The 18,365-nt window shown below is 34.7% G+C and overlaps 4 protein-coding genes and 1 non-coding gene across 6 annotated transcripts; 4 read left to right on the top strand and 1 right to left on the bottom strand.

Moving 5' to 3' along the window:
- Positions 1-3,158: 3,158 nt before the first annotated feature.
- LOC108910206 (lysosomal thioesterase PPT2 homolog) lies at positions 3,159-4,551 on the top strand. The gene is made up of 4 exons (XM_018714750.1): positions 3,159-3,514; positions 3,591-3,840; positions 3,896-4,169; positions 4,300-4,551. Exons 1-4 carry the CDS (start codon positions 3,371-3,373, stop codon positions 4,496-4,498), a joined length of 867 nt encoding a protein of 288 aa, XP_018570266.1. The 5' UTR covers positions 3,159-3,370; the 3' UTR covers positions 4,499-4,551.
- Positions 4,552-5,471: 920 nt separating this feature from the next.
- LOC108910207 (origin recognition complex subunit 2) lies at positions 5,472-7,123 on the top strand. The gene has a single exon (XM_018714751.1). It carries the CDS (start codon positions 5,521-5,523, stop codon positions 7,102-7,104), a length of 1,584 nt encoding a protein of 527 aa, XP_018570267.1. The 5' UTR covers positions 5,472-5,520; the 3' UTR covers positions 7,105-7,123.
- Positions 7,124-7,297: 174 nt separating this feature from the next.
- On the bottom strand, positions 7,298-7,973 carry LOC108910211 (transcription initiation factor TFIID subunit 10). Its single transcript, XM_018714757.1, has 3 exons — positions 7,858-7,973; positions 7,565-7,741; positions 7,298-7,506 (listed from the first exon to the last, which is right to left on the bottom strand). The coding sequence occupies exons 1-3, from the start codon at positions 7,951-7,953 to the stop codon at positions 7,399-7,401; spliced, it is 381 nt and encodes a 126-aa protein (XP_018570273.1). The 5' UTR covers positions 7,954-7,973; the 3' UTR covers positions 7,298-7,398.
- A 90-nt stretch (positions 7,974-8,063) lies between these two features.
- On the top strand, positions 8,064-17,764 carry LOC108910210 (probable phosphorylase b kinase regulatory subunit beta). 2 transcript variants are annotated; one of them, XM_018714755.2, is made up of 16 exons: positions 8,064-8,220; positions 8,276-8,385; positions 8,440-8,575; positions 8,622-8,904; positions 8,959-9,240; positions 9,299-9,471; positions 9,523-9,686; positions 9,748-9,992; positions 10,665-10,679; positions 11,449-11,983; positions 13,342-13,487; positions 13,540-13,815; positions 13,879-14,216; positions 14,284-14,476; positions 17,241-17,396; positions 17,476-17,764. In XM_018714755.2, the coding sequence occupies exons 1-16, from the start codon at positions 8,201-8,203 to the stop codon at positions 17,626-17,628; spliced, it is 3,225 nt and encodes a 1,074-aa protein (XP_018570271.1). In that variant the 5' UTR covers positions 8,064-8,200; the 3' UTR covers positions 17,629-17,764. The 2 variants fall into 2 exon arrangements, with proteins under 2 accessions (XP_018570271.1, XP_018570272.1); XM_018714756.2 differs by lacking the exon at positions 10,665-10,679.
- LOC111691776 lies at positions 10,379-10,496 on the top strand. The gene has a single exon (XR_002763055.1). It is a non-coding gene; the product is annotated as a U4atac minor spliceosomal RNA (small nuclear RNA).
- Positions 17,765-18,365: the final 601 nt, after the last annotated feature.

The following is an 18,365-nucleotide window of genomic DNA, read 5'->3' as shown; positions in this document are numbered from 1 at the left end:
TAGTAAAACAGCAAAAAATCAACAAATATCAGCCTAGACCTGATGATAACGTGATGAACATAAATCCAGAAACTCTACAACATTCGACGACAACACCAAAAATCCTCAAAATCTAGAAAAGCCAAGAGCAAGAAGCAACAGCGAAGATTCAGTTCGAGAATTGGCGAGGCTACCAAGAGGTGTGATCGAACATCGACTCTGGTTTTCTGCAGTTGATTAACCAGGAACTAACCAACATTTCTGGACAATACAAAAGATAACTCTCCAAATCCACTTTTCTTTAATTGTGTGTTTTCTACTGCATGTAACCAAATAATATCTTATATGTGTATTGTATTCAAATTCTCAATAAAAAATATTATGTCACATTTCCTTATTGGAGTAGCCGTTTTCGAATATTCAGCAAAAATAACGAAAATAATCTGCAGTCGGCAGGAACTAAAGGAAGCTAAAACACCAATAGTAGGCCTTGGATATTAAACAAAAATTGTGTTGATTGAAAGGAGCTATCATTACTATATTGTCATTCTGTTATTTGAAAGCTGTTGTATTTGAATGTGTATAAAAATAACGTTTTAATTCAGTTGCTAAGATGAATCAGTTATTTAATCCAAAAGAGAAAGTTGAATTAATTTTTCTTCATGTTAATGAATGGCTTAAGTATACGCAATGCGTGCGCTGAATTCCACGCTAGACATTTCGATAAGCCTTTTCCAAATCCGGAGTTTTTAAAAACTAATTTATTGTTAGTAAAACTGAAAACAACTGGTAGGATCTGCAAAAGGCTGAAAATCATCTTCATAATTGAATTAAAACGTTACTTTTATACCCATTCAAATACAACAGCTTTCAAATAACACAATGACAATACAATAATGATAGCTCCTTTCAAACAACACAATTTTTGTTCAATATCCAAAGCCTACTATTGCTGTTTTAGCTTCTTTTAGTTCCTGCCGACTGCAGATTATTTTCGTTGTTTTTGCTGATTATTCGAAAACGACTACTCCAAAATAAGGAAATGTGACATAACATTTTCTATTTAGAATTTGAAGGTTTGTCAAATTATGTTAAAGTACTGCAGAAATCTGGCAACACCGAAAAGAATTATTTGTAAATTTTTCTTTATCAAGTTATTTCCTACAACTTTGTATTTGGAAGTACTAGTCTATCACTTCAAATAAAAAAGTTGGCCTATGTCAGATTTAAAAAAAATAGCACTGTATATGTCTCACACTTTTGATTTATATTGACCTTTTGAAATAAACTAATACTTACTTATTATGTTGTGCTTTTCATTTTATAGCCTTTTTTCATGTAACCTACTTTTTTAATTTGATGCAATGTCCTCGTTACAAATAACTAGACTTCAGTAGAATTTAACATATTAAATGCTAATTTAACATGATAATTGCTCGCATATTAAATAGTAATGCTAATAATTAACATGTTAAATTAACATTTAATATGTTAACTACAATAATAAATTTCAATAAAATAAAATTCAAATTTCGCGGGCTCCACTTCTCAGTAGTACATAGAACGAAACAAGAGATGGCGTCGCAGAGCCTGACCCCTATTGAACAAGAGTAAGAATTCCGTTGTTAGTTAGGGATGTTCTGTGCTGGCATTACTCCATGTTTGTTAATACAATGTTGTGGAAAATTTCAGCAGGCATTACTACATTTAATTGATTAATTCAGTGCCACAACTTATAAATAATAGGATTTTAAACTAGTTTTCATGTACTTACATGAATTTTTTAACAGGGTCTTATGAAAATTCACTCAGGAGACTCAGATTAATCCCCATTCCTATGTTTTTTTAGAGAGAATTCTATGTCTAGATCACTGCGAGTGATAACAATTATAAAATTTTCTGATTTGATCGCATATCGGCTACTAAATTAAAATTTTCCGCCTTTTTCGTACTCTTGGTGCCTGGGACGCCCATATTTATTAATATTTGATGCATACAAGATCACAAAAAATATATTCCTGGACGAAATCTACGTCATTACGTCCACTGTATTAATTCCCTTTATAAAAAACCACGAAATAACATCTTAAAGCGGGTTCCGTATCCCGAGCCGTTACCGTAATGAAGGAGCAACAATAAATCTGCAGGAGTTTGTCTGAGAGTGCGTATAGCTTGGCGGCCGACCCTCTAAGACCTAAGAAAATACCACCTGCTGGTTCACACCATCACAGATAAACCTCGGCACCAAGATTTCACAATTCCTCTTTGGTTTCTTGTTTATGGCTCGTAGAAAATATACAGCTGTCTTAAAGGGCTCTCCGGTAGCGGTTTAACTGCTACATTGTTGTATTTTATGTTTCCCCGGGTGGAATGGGGAAACAACTAAACCAGAGTTTGTCGAGAAATATTAGAGATGTTTGTCCAGTATCCAAGTAGGTACATATTTAAAACAGAATTTACATTTAAGGGTTAAGGGTAACTCCTAAGAATTGCTTTTTGCGTTGAAACTGATTTAAAATTTTTGCTGTAACTGAAATTATTATTTTTCATTGTTAAATTTAAAAAAGATAAAATTTACTCCATTAACAAGGAATAATTGTTTACAGGACCTCAAAACTAGCGAGCATGCGTGCACGAAAATGTGTAGATAGGAATACTAATAATTATTTTAATTCATAAAAAATTAATACACTAATACATTAACAATTAATAAATAATCGCATTTAAATCTTATAATAAATAACCTTGAACTAGTGTGCCATCTAGTGGAGCGTAGTTAAATGATTCATCCGTATTGATAGATTTTACGAACATGGCAGTGTGCATGACACCAAAGCCAGAATCCTAAGAAAGTACTCTTCTATTTGAGAGAAACTTTAAATATTCAAAATGTAGATGGTGACATATTAGAAATCTTAAATAAGAAACCTGGATTGTAATTTATGTACTTTATATAGCTACTGTAGATGGCGCCACAGACAAAATTTTATGGAGGATTCTACCATTTAAAAAAGATTATTACAAATTTTACTGAACTGAGATGTAGATGGGGTAGGAAAGTCATTTCATATACAGTGGCTCTCTAGGGACTTTAAATATTTAATATTTTGATTTGAAAAGAAAAAAGATCCTGTTCTTATAATTCTATTTATAAAATTTCTTTGTTTAATGACACAATACACAACCTCAAAATTACAATATAAATACTAATATTGAATAGTGTCGTCTGTGGTGCAATCATGAATAAAATTAGTATAACTTTGTCGTATCATTAATGCACTACGTAAATCACTGCGTTACGTAGAAAAGATTAAGATAATAATTAAAAAACCAGTATTTGCTCTCTAATTTTGTAACTAGAAACAAATAAGGAAGATCTCAGTTTTAAAGTATGAAACAAATTAATATGTGCTTATTATTTTTCGCAGTACTTAGTTTTTCATCATTTATCGTTGCTTATAAACCCGTGATTTTATTGCATGGCATAATGACTGGTTATGAAAGTATGGAATTAATAAAGAGTGAAATAGAAGAGGTAAGTGCGATATAACAAATAGACATGTACCCTTTTCAAACAAATACAAGTATAATTTAAGTACTAACTGTTTTAGAAACATCCTGGTACAATTGTTTATAATATTGAAAAGTTTGGGGGATGGTCAAGTCTAGACAATATGTGGTACCAAGTGAATGAAATTGGGGAGGAAATAGTAAATATCAGTCAAAAGTACCCTGATGGTGTTAATTTTCTAGGCTACTCACAAGGAGCCCTCTTAGCTAGAACTATTCTGCAAGCCAATCCAGATCACAATATTCATCGATTTATATCGTTAAGTGGTCCTCAAGCAGGCCAATATGGAAGTAAGATTTATTAAGCTCTATCATGATTACTGGAATCAATAAACTTTTGTTGTAGCTCAATTCTTACATATATTTTTCCCTGGACTAGCATTGAAAACAGCATTCGAGTTATTTTATTCAAGAGTCGGTCAACATACTTCTGTCGGAAACTATTGGAAAGATCCATACCATCAACCGTTATATTTCAATTATTCACAGTTCTTGCCATATGTGAATAATGAGATAGAATCGGCTAAAAGTACTGATTTTAAAAATGCCCTTACCAAGTTAGATATGATGGTACTTATTGGTGGCCCTGATGATAATGTGATCACCCCATGGCAGTCCAGGTATTATTATTAAGTTTAATTATTTAATTTTGCTATAAATTTTTCTTTTTTTTTTGTTTATGCCTGTTTGCACCTGGAATTTATTTATTGTTTCTTAAATTCAAGATCAGTATTTTGTCTTTGATTTCAGTCAATTTGGATATTTTAATGACAATGGGACAGTGATAAATTTTATGAATCGTGATATTTACAAAGAAGATCGTATAGGTTTAAGAACTTTAGATAAAAAAGGGAAGCTAAAAATCATTACAGTTCCTGGAATCAATCATTTTATGTGGCATATAAATATGTCTGTTTGTGATAACTATGTTTTACCGTATCTAGACTGATTTTGTTAATTTAATTTTATTGATTGTGATTTTAAAATAAAGTATTTCATAAGAAATAAGGTTTGTTAATATATACCCAAATCAAGGTCCATTGTTTCTGTGATCTGTGCAAGGTCCTCAATTTAACTTCACATCTACTGACAGTACTGACTCGTGGGCGTAGCTAGGATTTTTGCTAGAGGTGGGTTCAGGGCTGCAAGCTCTATGAAAGCCTCTCAAAAATAAGCACACACCTCAAAACAGACATTTTTCGTTTTATTCTAAAAAGAGGTCACGCAGTCTGCGACCTACCGATATAAAATTTCAAAACCTAAACACTTTCTGAAACTTGCAGCATGCAACGCCAATTAGGGGGGCCGCGGCCTAGTTACGCCCATGTACTGACCTATAACTTCACATCATTGCAATCAGAATGATTTGCTATTGCACTTAGAGGAGATTGTCAGAAAACGATTGTAAATGGTTGAGTAAGTAAGCAAGAAGAGCGCCAGAAGAAAGGGCCCTAGCCGGCGGGGCCCAGCCAGGACAAAAGGAGGTTCCACAAAGCGCCTACATCGGCCGCATTTGCGGTCGGGGTAGATGACGGATGGGGCCCACCTACGAAGGCTGTCCAGGCCTACACGAGATGAGGCAGGATAAAGAGGGATAATCCCCCTCGATCCCAAATCATTGAGGCCAATTTCTAGCCATGGAATAAAGGCGCGGCGCGTGGCGCGGTTGAGTAAGAAAGTCATACTATTTTGATATACCTAAATTATTATTTTATAAAATGCAAAAACTGTTCTTGGAATTTGGTTTCTTTACTTTTATTTTCGAAAATAAACACGCCCATCAATCAAGATTAAAATTAATATACAAGAGGAATATGTTGAACGTGTTTAAGGATATAAAGTAGAAACAAGTTGAACGTACCTTATGATATGGCGGGAAACTTCCTAACCTAACATTTTCTTGAATACTTGAACTAATTGAAGATCCGTATTTCTAAAGTAAACATTAAATATTTCTATTTTTTTATTATTATGGCATCAAGTAGTGTAACACCTGTTAGAAAGACATCTCGTCGATCTAAACCTAGTCTCAAGGCACTGGAGTCCCTATACATATCAAAGTTGAGAAATTCTGGCTTTGTGCAGGTTATCAGTAGTGACGAGGATTATCGTTATTTGTCTGAAGAGGAAGAATATCTTAACGTGGACATAGAAAAACCGAAACTTCTGCACGATAACGAAATTGTAGCTGGAGAAGAAATTTTCAAATTTCAGAGTAGAAGGCAACGTGATGCTCTTGCTCAAAAGGTTGCAGAAACTTGTGTCCAAAAAACTCCTCATGTTGTAAGACGTAAAACTAGGACTAAAATTCAGAAACTCTTGGAGGCCGAATATGAAGAAAGTGGCAGTGAATACGAAATTTCTTCAAGTGCGAGTAGTAGCTCAGAGAGTGAAGATCATAGTAATGAGAGAACACAAAGCAGTGATGAAGAACCAGAACCACCTAAAGATAAGATTAAATCTTTACAAAACAAAGTAAAATTCGTTGATACACAGCTACAACCAGCAAGAACAAAAGCCAGAGGCAAGTACACTATAAACTCGGATGAATATTTCGCAAATACAGCATCAAAGAAAATTCAGACCTCCAACAATACATTAGATAAGTTAGAAACTCCAAGATTACCACAGTATCAATTACAGAAATTATTGAAAAATATGAAACTCTCTGAAAAACATGAAAAAGCGATGAAAAGATTATCTGAAATTAACGAAAGTTTCTTTACGAAATGGCTGTATCTTTTAAATGAAAACTTTAACATACTGTTATATGGACTTGGATCTAAGAAAAACATTCTCCAAAGTTTTCAAAATCAGTATTTAAATGATCATCCAGTTATCGTCGTCAATGGATTCTTTCCAACATTATCAATCAAAAATATTTTGGACGGGATTTTAATTGATTTGTTTGAGTTACAGGATGTCCCTTCAAATATCAATGAAGCATGTGAATTAATTATTCAAGAACTTACAAGTATGCCTGAATTACGTCTATATTTAATTATTCACAACATTGAAGGAGAAATGATAAAAAATAGTAAGTCACAGAATATATTAGCCAGGTTGGCTGCAGTTAAAAATATTCATTTAATTGCTTCGATAGACCATATTAATGCTCCACTGATTTGGGATCACAACAAATTGAGTAAATTCAACTATATATGGTGGGATGTTACATCTTTTTTACCTTATCTGGAGGAAACATCATTTGAACGTTCTATGATGATCCAGCAAAGTGGAACGTTGGCCTTATCGTCATTAAGAAACGTATTTTTATCACTCACGACAAATTCCAAAAGCATATATATTATTATCGTTAAACATCAACTGGAGAATTCCAAAAAACAGTATTACCAGGGCTTAGCTTTTAAAGATCTGTATATGGCTTGTAGGGAAGCATTCATCGTAAGCTCGGATTTGGCTCTGAGGGCTCAGTTAACTGAATTTGTAGACCACAAAATGGTAAAGCTGAAGAGATCGGTTGAAGGTACAGAGTATTTAACGATACCACTCGCAAATAACCTATTGCAAAAATTCTTAGACGAGAACTCGTAATTTAAGTGAATTTATTTGTTAATGCAATAAAAATATATTTTTTTAATCCGTTTAGTAGTTTATAATTTTGAAACAATCGGCCATATAATTTAAAAAATATCGAATCTACCCACTTATAAAATACTTGCTGTCCAGTGTCTATTTCTTTGTATTTAGTGCTGTAGGAAGATATAAGTGAAATAATTCGACAGTATATTCATAATCCAAATATATTTACTTTCCAACAAATTAGTTTGAGTCAGTTAATAACACTATATTTTAAATTATTGAATCCACATAAAGATAAACACGATTTCAAACATAGTAGTGCGGTTTTTTTATTGTAATACCAAACTCTGCCAAAGCTGGTGTTAAATCCTCCATTGTAAGGCAGTACCTCCTGTCCTTTGTGCCCTGTTTACTCTATAAAGAAAAAGTATATTAAATTTATATTTACAAATGCCTACATTTTCAAACAAACCTTTGAACTACTATGACTTGAAGAATTAGTGGACCTCATTTTACAGTGTTGAAGTGCATCATTGGCAATATCAGATATAAACTTTTGTGCAGCTATTGATATTAATCGCACCAGTCTAGGATCTCTTGGTTCAAAACCTGAGGCCCGTAAATAGTAAGCTGTTACTGCATCTGGAATCTACATAGAAATTAGTAATATTTTTAAACAGTAAGTACTAAATCATTAGTTTTTTTTATTACTATTGGAAAAGTAGAATATGTATATAAAGATGTATTAAATATAACCGTTCTTACTGTGGGTGTGTAATCCTCCAACTGCAAAAGAAAATCACTCAATGGCTGACCCAACGTTAAAGGTTCGTCTTCAATCATTTTGTCATCGTCATTCATTTTATGTTAATTAAAAACAATTTTTTGACACATGACAGGTCACGCCATTGTAACCAACTGTAGATAATTAATTACACTAAATAAATATCGATTTTTCATTTTTCGGAATTATCAAAGTGACGTAAAATTTCGATGTGTAAATACTAAATAGTAAACATAAGAACATAACCCTTTAGTAGATCGCCCTTGTAGTGACTTTGCTTCTGAATTTAAATATAGCTTATTTTTAAATAACCCATTGCACATAATGGGGATTAAGAAAAAAATGTAAATCCTAAAGTTTCAGTATACAGAAACAATCGTAATAAACGTTTCTTTCCAGGATGACTAGGCAGAGCAGTATCATAGATGATAGCATCTACTTGGATCAGTTTTTAAAAGTAGCAAATTATGAGGATACTGTACGTCAGCTGGATATTTATTATGGAATAGGTACATTAAATGCAATAATCTAATTACGAAGTTCAGTCATCAATTGTGTTTTAGTAAAAAGACAGCTATTACACTACCAAAGTCCTATTACTGGATTATTTCCCGTGTTATCATCTGATACAGAAATAGGAAGCGTTCGTGAAAGTGTTTATTGTGCAGCTGCAGTATGGGGACTATACCAATCTTACAGGTAATTATTCAGATTTTATTTGTCAAACCTAATTATATTATTATAGGAGGATAGATGATGACAGAGGCAAGTCTTATGAATTAGGCCAGTCGGCAGTGAAGTGCATGAGAGGTATTTTAGAATGCTGGATTAAACAGGCTAAACGAATTGAACTTTTCAAAAAAAATCAATGCAGTGCCCATGCCTTACATGTGAAATTTCATTTAACAACAGGCAGCGAGGTTTATACAGACGATGAATATAATCATTTGCAAATTGATGTTGTGTCTATCTATTTATTATTTCTTGTGCAAATGATCACTTCTGGTTTGCAGATTATTTACACACAGGTAAATATAAAGAGATAACAAGATAAGATGAAAAGAAATACTTTTTATGCATAGGACGAGGTAGCGTTTGTTCAAAACTTGGTTTACTACGTGGAAAGAGCCTATCGTACACCCGATTATGGTATGTGGGAAAGGGGTAGCAAATACAACGACGGAACTCCAGAAATTCATGCCAGTTCAATAGGCCTTGCGAAAGCAGCACTGGAGGCAATAAACGGTTGCAATTTATTTGGTGAAAAAGGAGCTTCTTGGAGCGTTGTCTATGTTGATATCGATGCTCATAACAGAAATAGAAGTATTTTCGAAACTTTGTTACCGAGAGAGTCCTCATCTAAAGTAAATGTGCAATTATAATATTTACTGTGGTATATGCCAATTTTCAATATGGTTTTAGGATGTGGATTCATCGCTTCTGTCGACTATATCTTTTCCTTCATTTTCTACACATGAAGACGTCTTGTATCAAGAAACTAAGAACAGTATCATAAAATCGTTAAAGGGAAGTTATGGGTTTAAACGATACATAAGAGATGGTTATAAAACGGTCATTGAAAATTCTAGTAAACGGTAAATATTTTTCGTTTTCATTCGTTACTTTTTAAAATGGCATGTTTGCAGTTATTACGAAAAAGGAGAAATAAAGCACTTTGAAAATATAGAATGTGAATGGCCCTTGTTCTACATATACTTGATTATAGACGGTGTTTTCAAGTCACTTCCTGATCAAATTCAAGAGTACCAAGATCTGCTAAAGGAAAGAATTTTGTTAGATCACAATGGAGGTAATCTGTTACATTGTTTACAACGTTTTTGTTATGTTTTACAAGTGCCGCTTTGTTTTAGATCCTGTAATTCCCATGTATTACTACGTTAGTAAAGAAGACGTTGAAAGAGAAAAACTGGAGCCCGGTATAGCCCACAAAAAGGCACATACGGAAGGTGGGCTGTTTCTCTGGAACCAGGCATTGTTTGTGTTAGCCCAGTTATTGACTGCCGGTCTGTTACACATAAATGAACTGGATCTTATCCGTAGATATTTACCTTCGTATAATAGACCACGAAAAGGAGGGAGGTACTCGGCTTTCCAGGTAAGTCAAGGCTTATCCATAATCGATTATTATAAGTTGAAAGTATCCCCAAGGAATTATTTTAACATTACTTTTGGCCTAGTAATTAACAAGTATACCAGTAATTCTACTAAGACGATAAACATAATCCAGAAAATTAAACATTAGCTTTCCTGATCCTCCTCGCGCCAAATTGTTTCTAATTAAATTTTACGTGAAATAATAAAACTAATTTTACTCCTGCTAAGTTCGGTCAGTCACATTTATTATCATTTTTGGTGTTAGAATGTTTTATAAAAAAATAAATATTGCAGGGATTTATTGTTCATCCATAGATGGAGCCACTTACATTGTACCTACACATGCCTGTTGTAAGGTATAGACTATATATTATTTCCATTTAGTCTTCCTTCCTTGTCTAGGGGAGCTGAGTGTGTCGATGATCGTCTAGTGAGACCACTTCTGCTGATACCCTTTAAATATTTACCCGCACCCACAAATTCTGTGAGTGCAATTTTTGGAAGTGCCTCCCTTACTTACAGGGGGCCGATAATTTTTAAAGAAATAATGAAAATATGAGTAAATCAGATTTTCAATTCAGTTTTCTAGTGCACTTATCAATATTTTCTCACTTCAAAAAACAATTTGAACAAAATTGGACCATAACTTGATTTTTTCTTTTCATGAACCCAGGCAAAGCGCTGTTTTGTAAGTAAAAAACTGCTTCCACTAATATTTGTAGTGTTAGTCACTAAACTGTTGTATTGGAACTAATGTAGTTTGTTTTTTTTTTGTTTGTTATTTTCTCTAGATATAGTTTTTTTCTTTTTGTCTTCTAGGCTTGCATTAATTAATTGCTTCATAGTGTGCCTTATTTTATTAAATGTAATTTTTTTTTATATCTATAATTTCTGTTAAAATATAGATTTCTATTAAATGTGAGCAATGCTTTAAAGTTATTAGTTTTTTACACTTCAAATATAAATTAAAAGACAGCAATGATATAATGCCTCATCTGCAGAATTGCTTAGAATAACTGCTTTTTCATAACATCATGTTTATAGGAACAAAAGTCATCGTGCTCTCAATTTTAGTTCATATGTTTCATAAGTTGTTTCTCAAAATATGTAATGATTAGTTGGAAAAACAGGAATAAACCAATTATATCAAAGCGTAGGTCTCTAAAATGTAAAATTACAATTTAAACGATAATTGTTGACTCTAATATTTTATTTCTACTTTCTACTGAAGGATATTTTTAGAAAATTTAATATTTTGTCGGTGCATGCTCACGATTAATGAAAATCAATATAATTTTTAAAACAATATGTGTCTTACAGAAACAGAAACGATTTATTTATGATGGTTGTGAATCTCATTTTAATTTTATTCTTTTATTTATTTTTACGCAGCATAGGATCTATTACTTTCCTCTCATTACATGCATGTCCCGAAATAATATAATTCTCAAATCTAGGGAACAGCGACAGACCTAGTGGTCCAAATTGTGCTAATAGCAGAATCCATGCGTTTGCAAGCTATGATGGCCACCTACGGCATCCAAACTCAAACCCCTCACGAAGTGGAACCTGTCCAGATCTGGTCCTCCACGCAACTCGTAAAAGTCTACGGAAACTTGGGAGTCAATCACAAGTTACAGCTGCAGGGACGACCCCTCAGGCCCGTTGGTAGCTTAGGAACCAGCAAAGTGTATAGAGTTGCGGGGGCGACGGTGCTCTGCTACCCGCTTATCTTCGAGGTTTCTGATTTTTATTTGTACCGCGACATGGCGCTATTAATAGACGATATTAAAACAGAGTTGCAGTTTGTTGGGCGGTACTGGAGGCTGTCCGGGAGGCCCACCGTGTGTTTGTTGATAAGAGAGGAGCATATGAGGGATCCGCAGTTCAAGGAAATGCTGGATTTGCTTGCTATGTTGAAGAAGGGGTACTGCGACACCGTTAAGGTCCGGATCGGGAGGTTGCAGAACCTTATATCCAGCTCTTGTGTGGGTAAGGATCGTTTTACGACGGGGGGAGTAACCACACTGTTCGCAATATGTACATTGTTGCAGGAAATCGCCCACAATCCCGCAGTTATTCTCTGCAATCAGCGAATTCGTTTCAGACAGGCTGTGGTTGGGGGTTGGGGTTGCAATTCTTAGTCATGGCATGGCAATTTGTGTTATTTATTTATACAAAAATTTTAAAATTTATTTATTGCAATACATAGAAATATTAAGGTATTGCTTAATGAGCTATTCAAATGAATGAAACAGAATTAATTGCATAAAAATGTATCAAAATTTCAAACGTTTTCAAGATTAGCATTAGAGACGTCTCCAAAATGCCAGTTGATTGTAGATTTTATGAAAATCCTTTTTTTTGTTTTTTAAATTCATCGTGAATTTAATCCTTTTTTTTTGTTTTCAAAGGCGCTTTGAACCTTCAGAATAAGAGAAAAAAGTTTGCCTGTACAAATTTTTTTTTTAAATTCTGAGCTCTTCCAGGCGCGTCGAACTGTTCTGAAGCGACTACCTGTGGCACATAGACATCTTTTGATTTTTAACTCCTGTAATACTACCAATAGATGTCGTTAATACTAACAGATGGTTTGAAAAACGATTTTTTTGAACGGCCCAGCATAATTGCAACAACTTTCTTTCTATTCATTGCAAATTTTCGCTTTTTGCAAGAATGGCTCCAACAGCGTCATTTTGTATGGTTTATGAATAAATAATTTTTTGAACACTTAAACACATAACATCCTTGAATATTATTATCCTCTTTTCCTTCCATTAAAAAAAAAAATCGCAAAAAAACGCTTTTTACAGTGGTGGTACTCATTAATTTTTGTGCGAAATATTCAATATTTCTTCGAATTGACCTCCGTTAACTACTTGGCAATATTCGACTCGAAATTATACTCAAATTCTTGTAGAACCTCCTGTAGAACATTATTAAGAATTTAAAACAAAACTGTGATTTCTCGAAAACAATCTTTAGATATAGAGTATAGGAGAGGAAATGTGATCAGAAATTTATGTTGAATTAGAAAATTTCCTGAAAAATTGAGATTTCCATTTGAACAAATGATTCGCAACAATTTTAAAACTATTGCTGATAATCGCAGTGGGGTTTCCGCAATACATGTACATTTTTTGGTAGTGTGGTTATCTCCTCATTTTTTATGCATTGGGGTTGTCTGCAAATATTTCACAGTCTCAGTTACTTAACACCTGTTTTTTGTTCCCAACCGCGGATTTATTCTATCCCATTGCAGCGGACATGAATTGATTGAGTCAGTGAAGTATTCGCTGGTGAGATCGACGAAAAACCATCTGATTTAAATGCCAAAATAATTATTTTAGAACATTTGGATTTCATGGATGCTCTGGACTATCCAACTGATGACTTTAACCAATTTATGCAACTGGAACATGACTACATAGGATATCAGAGCTTGACCGACATTCCTAGGGTCCTTAACTATCAAGACGAACTAAAAGATTATTCGGTAAGAAAAAAAAATAGAAGCAAAACGGAGATATCTTCACAATTATTTTTAGCACTTTAAAAATAAATCAACGAATGAAATAATCGAAGCTATTAAAAACATAGAAAGCATATACGCCCGTTGTCAGCTGTTTGGTATTTTACTGAACAGAGAAGGAAGTGATTTTATGATGCAGGACCTTACGGTAGAAGATCACCTTCAGAGTTTGTATCACAAGGCGGGCGGTTTACGCCACTGGGCAGCTGTAAGATATATCAGCAGCTTATTACACCACACTGTCGATTCCATCAGTCCGTTTATAACGGCCGTTCTTGTTCATGGCAAACAGGTACAAAATAATAAGTAAATCGACTTAGAAACGTACTTAAGCTCGTCTAAAAACGTGTTGTAGTTGACGGTGGGAGTGATTGGGCAAAAGGAGACGGTTTTCGACAAGCCCATGACTCCAGCGGAGATCCAAGCGGTGGTCTACAACACCATTCAGCCCTATGACGTTATTCAAGCTGTCTTACAGCAAGAAGTCATTTTGTACTGCGGACGATTGATTGGTACCAACCCAGAGTTGTTCCATGGTATCTTAAAATTTAGAGTGGGATGGGTCTTAGAAGCCATCAAGTACTATTTGCAGATATTCGGGGATAAGAAGAAAATAGAGGACCACAGCCCTTACGAGGTCAGGCAGCTTTTGTTCAAGGTGCTGTCTATCAAGGAGTGGGGCGCCAAAGAACAGTAAGTTTAAGCCGTTTTACTTTTTGGTGGAACTTGATTGTCATCGTTGAACCAATTTGTTCTTCAGGCTCACTCCTAGGCAGAAGAGACAGTTGGAGGGATGTCTGTGTAGGGTGCCTTCCTCATTCTACAGTCATGTGTGGGACGTAATGATGAGAACCCCGCAAGGTATCAAGGTTTCAGGAAACGTGATCCCTCAACAACCTACTCTTTCTAATATGACACGATCTGAAATAACTTTTTCACTTCTAGTCGAAGAGGTGAGTGAAATTACCGCAATTAACGGGAAATACATTTGTTTATACAGGGTAGCCCATCGAAAACATACCGCAAGGCATTACAGGGTAGTAATGAACTTTTCGACAAAATCCAAAGACAGGTAAAGTTTGCTTCTGAGGGGGACAACTTTTGGCGCAAAAAACATAGCAAAATCTTCAACCCCCTAAGTGGGGGTGCCATCCCCCAAATTTTTTTAAATGGGAATGGGGGTCAAGTGGGGGGTCATTAGAAAGGGCTTTTAATTCTCTATACATCGATTCTTACTTTTTGAAAATCGATCCATTATTTTAGAAAATATGCAGCTTTGAAAATACGAACAATATTTTTGACGAGAAATGCGAAAATCGATTTAATTTTACTTCAAAACTTACGGTATTAGCTTGGTAAATTCCTTCAAAAGAATTCGCTGTTTTTTTTCTGATTTGCGAATTCTTTAGCCTGATTTTGGTGAGCAAAAAATTGTCCGCTTTTTGTTTCGTATTTAGATAGGCCACAAGAAGTTGCTAGATAACTGTCTTGTGACTTGTAGTTGAAGAGTACCAATACTGCCGAGTCTTTTAAATTGATTAATTATGGTGTACTCAATTCCAGAAAGAGTAGAAATTATTGAGCTTTTTTTCAAAAACAATGAATGCGGAAATCGGGTCGCCGAACTGTTCAACCAACGGCATCCTGAGAAACATGCGTCTGGAAAAATTGTTCGCGAATTGGTGGCCAAATTTCGCGAAACTGGCTCCGTTCATAACAAAAAGAGGCAGGTTGAAAATCCGGTACTAAATGAACCTACGGAAATAGCGGTATTGGGGCAAGTGGCAATGGATAGTACGCTGAGTACAATGCAATTGGCTACTGCGACAGGAGTGAGTCGTACAAGTGTCCAACGAATATTAAAAAAATACAAATTCCATCCTTATAAGATTCGGCTAGTGCAAGAGCTAAATGAAGACGATTTTGATCGTCGTTTGCAATTTTGCGAAATAATGACTGAACGAGCGATAAACGATAATTTCCTCTTTAATGTGTGTTTTTCGGACGAGTGTACGTTCTTCTTGAATGGTTTAGTGAATCGCCATAATTGTCGTTACTGGGCTGATACCAATCCAAGGATTTTCCATGAGACACACTCCCAACACCCCCAGAAGTTGAATGTATGGGCAGGTATTTTTGGAAATTCCATTGTAGGTCCTTTTTTCCTTCCTGGAAATTTGACAGGCGATATGTACTTGGATTTACTACAAAATGTCATCGACCCAGCTCTAACAAATATCATAGAGGACGACCCTGCTTACAATGAACACGAACTGATTTTCCAGCAAGACGGAGCTCCTCCACATTACTCGCTCAATGTGCGCAATTACCTAAATGAGACGTTTCCAGGACGCTGGATAGGACGAAGAGGTGCAATTGAGTGGCCCCCTCGGTCACCCGACTTAAATCCTTTAGATTTCTTTCTCTGGGGGCACATTAAAAGCAAAGTTTACAGCACTCCACCTGATACCTTGGAAGATCTGCGAGGACGAATCATTAATGTATGTCGCGAAGTAACACCGCAAGTGCTCCAGAATGTTCGACAACGGTTTGAAGACAACCTGTATCATTGTATGCAAGTTGGCGGACAACATTTTCAGCATTTACTTGACTTATACCGTAAGTTTTGAAGTAAAATTAAATCAATTTTTGCATTTCTCGTCAAAAATATTGTTCGTATTTTCAAAGCTGCATATTTTCTAAAATAAGGAATCGATTTTCAAAAAGTAAGACTCAATTAAAAGCCCTTTCTAATGACCCCCCCCCACTTGACCCCCATTCCCTTTTGAAAAAAATTTAGGGGATAGCACCCCCACTTAGGGGGTTGAAGATTTTGGTATGCATTTTGAGCCAAAAGTTGTCCCCCTCAGAAACAAATTTGACCTGTTTTTGGATTTTGCCGAAAATTTCTTTACTACCCTGTAATGCCTTGCGGTACATTTTCGATGGGCTACCCTGTATTGTTAGAAGTTACTTATTTGTGGCATTTTTTTTTGGTTTTTTCTTTATTTATCGGATATTTTGGCACTTGTGAGAAGAAATTAAAAAATATTTGTACGCTAAAAGGAACAGTCGAGGGTAATTTTTTTGAAAATAGTTTTGTCTAACCAAAAATCTCAGACCGAAAAACGCAAACACGAAATACAAAAAACATATCACTATACAGGGTGTAACTATAAGTGAAGGCCAGTTTTTTGGGAGTATATGTTCTCCTGAATACGATTTTTTTAAATCAAATAAATACTGAATAATTAGCTGAGCGTAAACCGGGGCAACTGGAATTTGCGTATTAATGCACTATCAGCATTGTCATTTGTTTTTAAATGAACATACATTGTGTGAGGTTACTGTTTAGTACTCATTAATTGGAAAATAAAAATATAAGTTTGAAATTAATGATCCGGCTCGAAGGACCAACAAATGCGCGTGATAAATGGAAAGTGGACTAAGATAAAAGTTGAAAATGCACTTTGCAAATGTCTGTGTATAGCGTCTTAACCCGCTGCACAAATGTAGTGATGTGTTTTGTATTTTGTAAAAACCACCAAATTTAAATTGTCCAAATTTTTTTTTGTGGGATTTTATGTTAGGCAAAACGATTTTTGCTGACGCTTTTAGCACAAGTATTTATTTCTCTAATTTTGTTAAGAAATATTCTCACGTGTTGCAAAATACCCAACAGATAAAGAAAAAACACATTTTTGTATCCCCTTTCAGATGCTGAATCACATTCAACAGCCGGAGTACCGGCAGCTCATTGTTGAATTATTAACCATTGTGTTTACAATTCTCGGCAGAAATCCCGAGTTAACGTTCAATCAGCCTTTAGATTTGGAACAACTCATTAACGACGCTGCGCATATGTACGCCAAGGTAAAAATTGCTCATTTTTTTTGTGTTACATCTGCAATATTTGTAGAAAATGTCAGATGTTAACTTTATTTCACTTTAGGATCATGGTTTGAAGGAAGAAAAAGTATCGAACCTTCTAGAAAGCCCTTACGTTCGATCTACAGGTTACCTAGCAAGAGCAGTTGTCAATACTGTCCTTAAAGGAGGTCAGATTTCTAAGGATTTAGAGGGTGAAGATTGCAAGATTTCGTAAAATTGTAGTAGAAATTACAAAAGTGCCATATTTATTTGTTTGTGTTTTAAGAAACTGAAATAATGTGTAAAATATATTATTCTCAATATTGTAAGTTCAATTAAATATTAAGATAATAAAATTTGTTGAAAATTAAGTGTTTTTATTAGTAAAATCTATCTTAAACACTAAACGAATCTGCCATAAAAAAGAAAACAATAGTGTTCCAATTAAAACAGCCTCTCTAAGGAATTTTAAATAATAAACCTCTCAAAGTTATTGTTAAAAAAATAGGGAAATAGCGGCTGTTGATTGTGATGTATGTGCTTATCAATGTTGCCATTTTTTTAAACGATTGCTACAATTGCTGATGCGGAGAGACGCCTTAGGGAAACAGGACGTTTTTTACCTGTAACATTAAATCGTCGATAATGTACAGCCGGAATTATTCAGCTAGAGGAACAAATTTTGGAAAGGGTCGAAGAAATTCCTCAAGTAAATAAAAGGCGTTTAGCGGCAGAGGTTGGCTTTCGAGTATTAAAAGACCAGATATTACAGGTTACAGGTATTACAGGGTACATGTAGGTATTACAGGTTATTAAAGGTCTAACAGGTGGATAGGTAGAGGAAATAATGCCCCTTTAAAATGGCCACCTCGATCCCCGGACCTAAACCCATGTAATTATTTCATTTGGGGAGCGGTGAGGACCACAGTTTAAAATAACTTTTCAGTAAATACAGAAAACGAATATGGGAAA

Source organism: Anoplophora glabripennis, unplaced genomic scaffold (assembly GCF_000390285.2).
Source record: "Anoplophora glabripennis isolate ALB-LARVAE unplaced genomic scaffold, Agla_2.0 scaffold468, whole genome shotgun sequence".
NCBI classification, from domain to species: domain Eukaryota; kingdom Metazoa; phylum Arthropoda; class Insecta; order Coleoptera; family Cerambycidae; genus Anoplophora; species Anoplophora glabripennis.
This window is presented reverse-complemented; position numbering and strand designations above follow the sequence as displayed.

Coding starts and splice junctions, on each gene's coding strand:
- LOC108910206 (XM_018714750.1), top strand. CDS start 3,371: ATGAAACAAATTAATATGTGCTTATTATTTTTCGCAGTACTTAGTTTT. Junction 3,515..3,590: donor TAAAGAGTGAAATAGAAGAG/GTAAGTGCGATA, acceptor TAACTGTTTTAG/AAACATCCTGGTACAATTGT. Junction 3,841..3,895: donor TCAAGCAGGCCAATATGGAA/GTAAGATTTATT, acceptor CTTTTGTTGTAG/CTCAATTCTTACATATATTT.
- LOC108910211 (XM_018714757.1), bottom strand. CDS start 7,953: ATGAATGACGATGACAAAATGATTGAAGACGAACCTTTAACGTTGGGT. Junction 7,742..7,857: donor TGGAGGATTACACACCCACA/GTAAGAACGGTT, acceptor ATTTCTATGTAG/ATTCCAGATGCAGTAACAGC. Junction 7,507..7,564: donor CAAGTCATAGTAGTTCAAAG/GTTTGTTTGAAA, acceptor TTTTCTTTATAG/AGTAAACAGGGCACAAAGGA.
- LOC108910207 (XM_018714751.1), top strand. CDS start 5,521: ATGGCATCAAGTAGTGTAACACCTGTTAGAAAGACATCTCGTCGATCT.
- LOC108910210 (XM_018714755.2), top strand. CDS start 8,201: ATGGGGATTAAGAAAAAAAT. Junction 9,241..9,298: donor CGAGAGAGTCCTCATCTAAA/GTAAATGTGCAA, acceptor ATATGGTTTTAG/GATGTGGATTCATCGCTTCT. Junction 9,472..9,522: donor ATTGAAAATTCTAGTAAACG/GTAAATATTTTT, acceptor GCATGTTTGCAG/TTATTACGAAAAAGGAGAAA.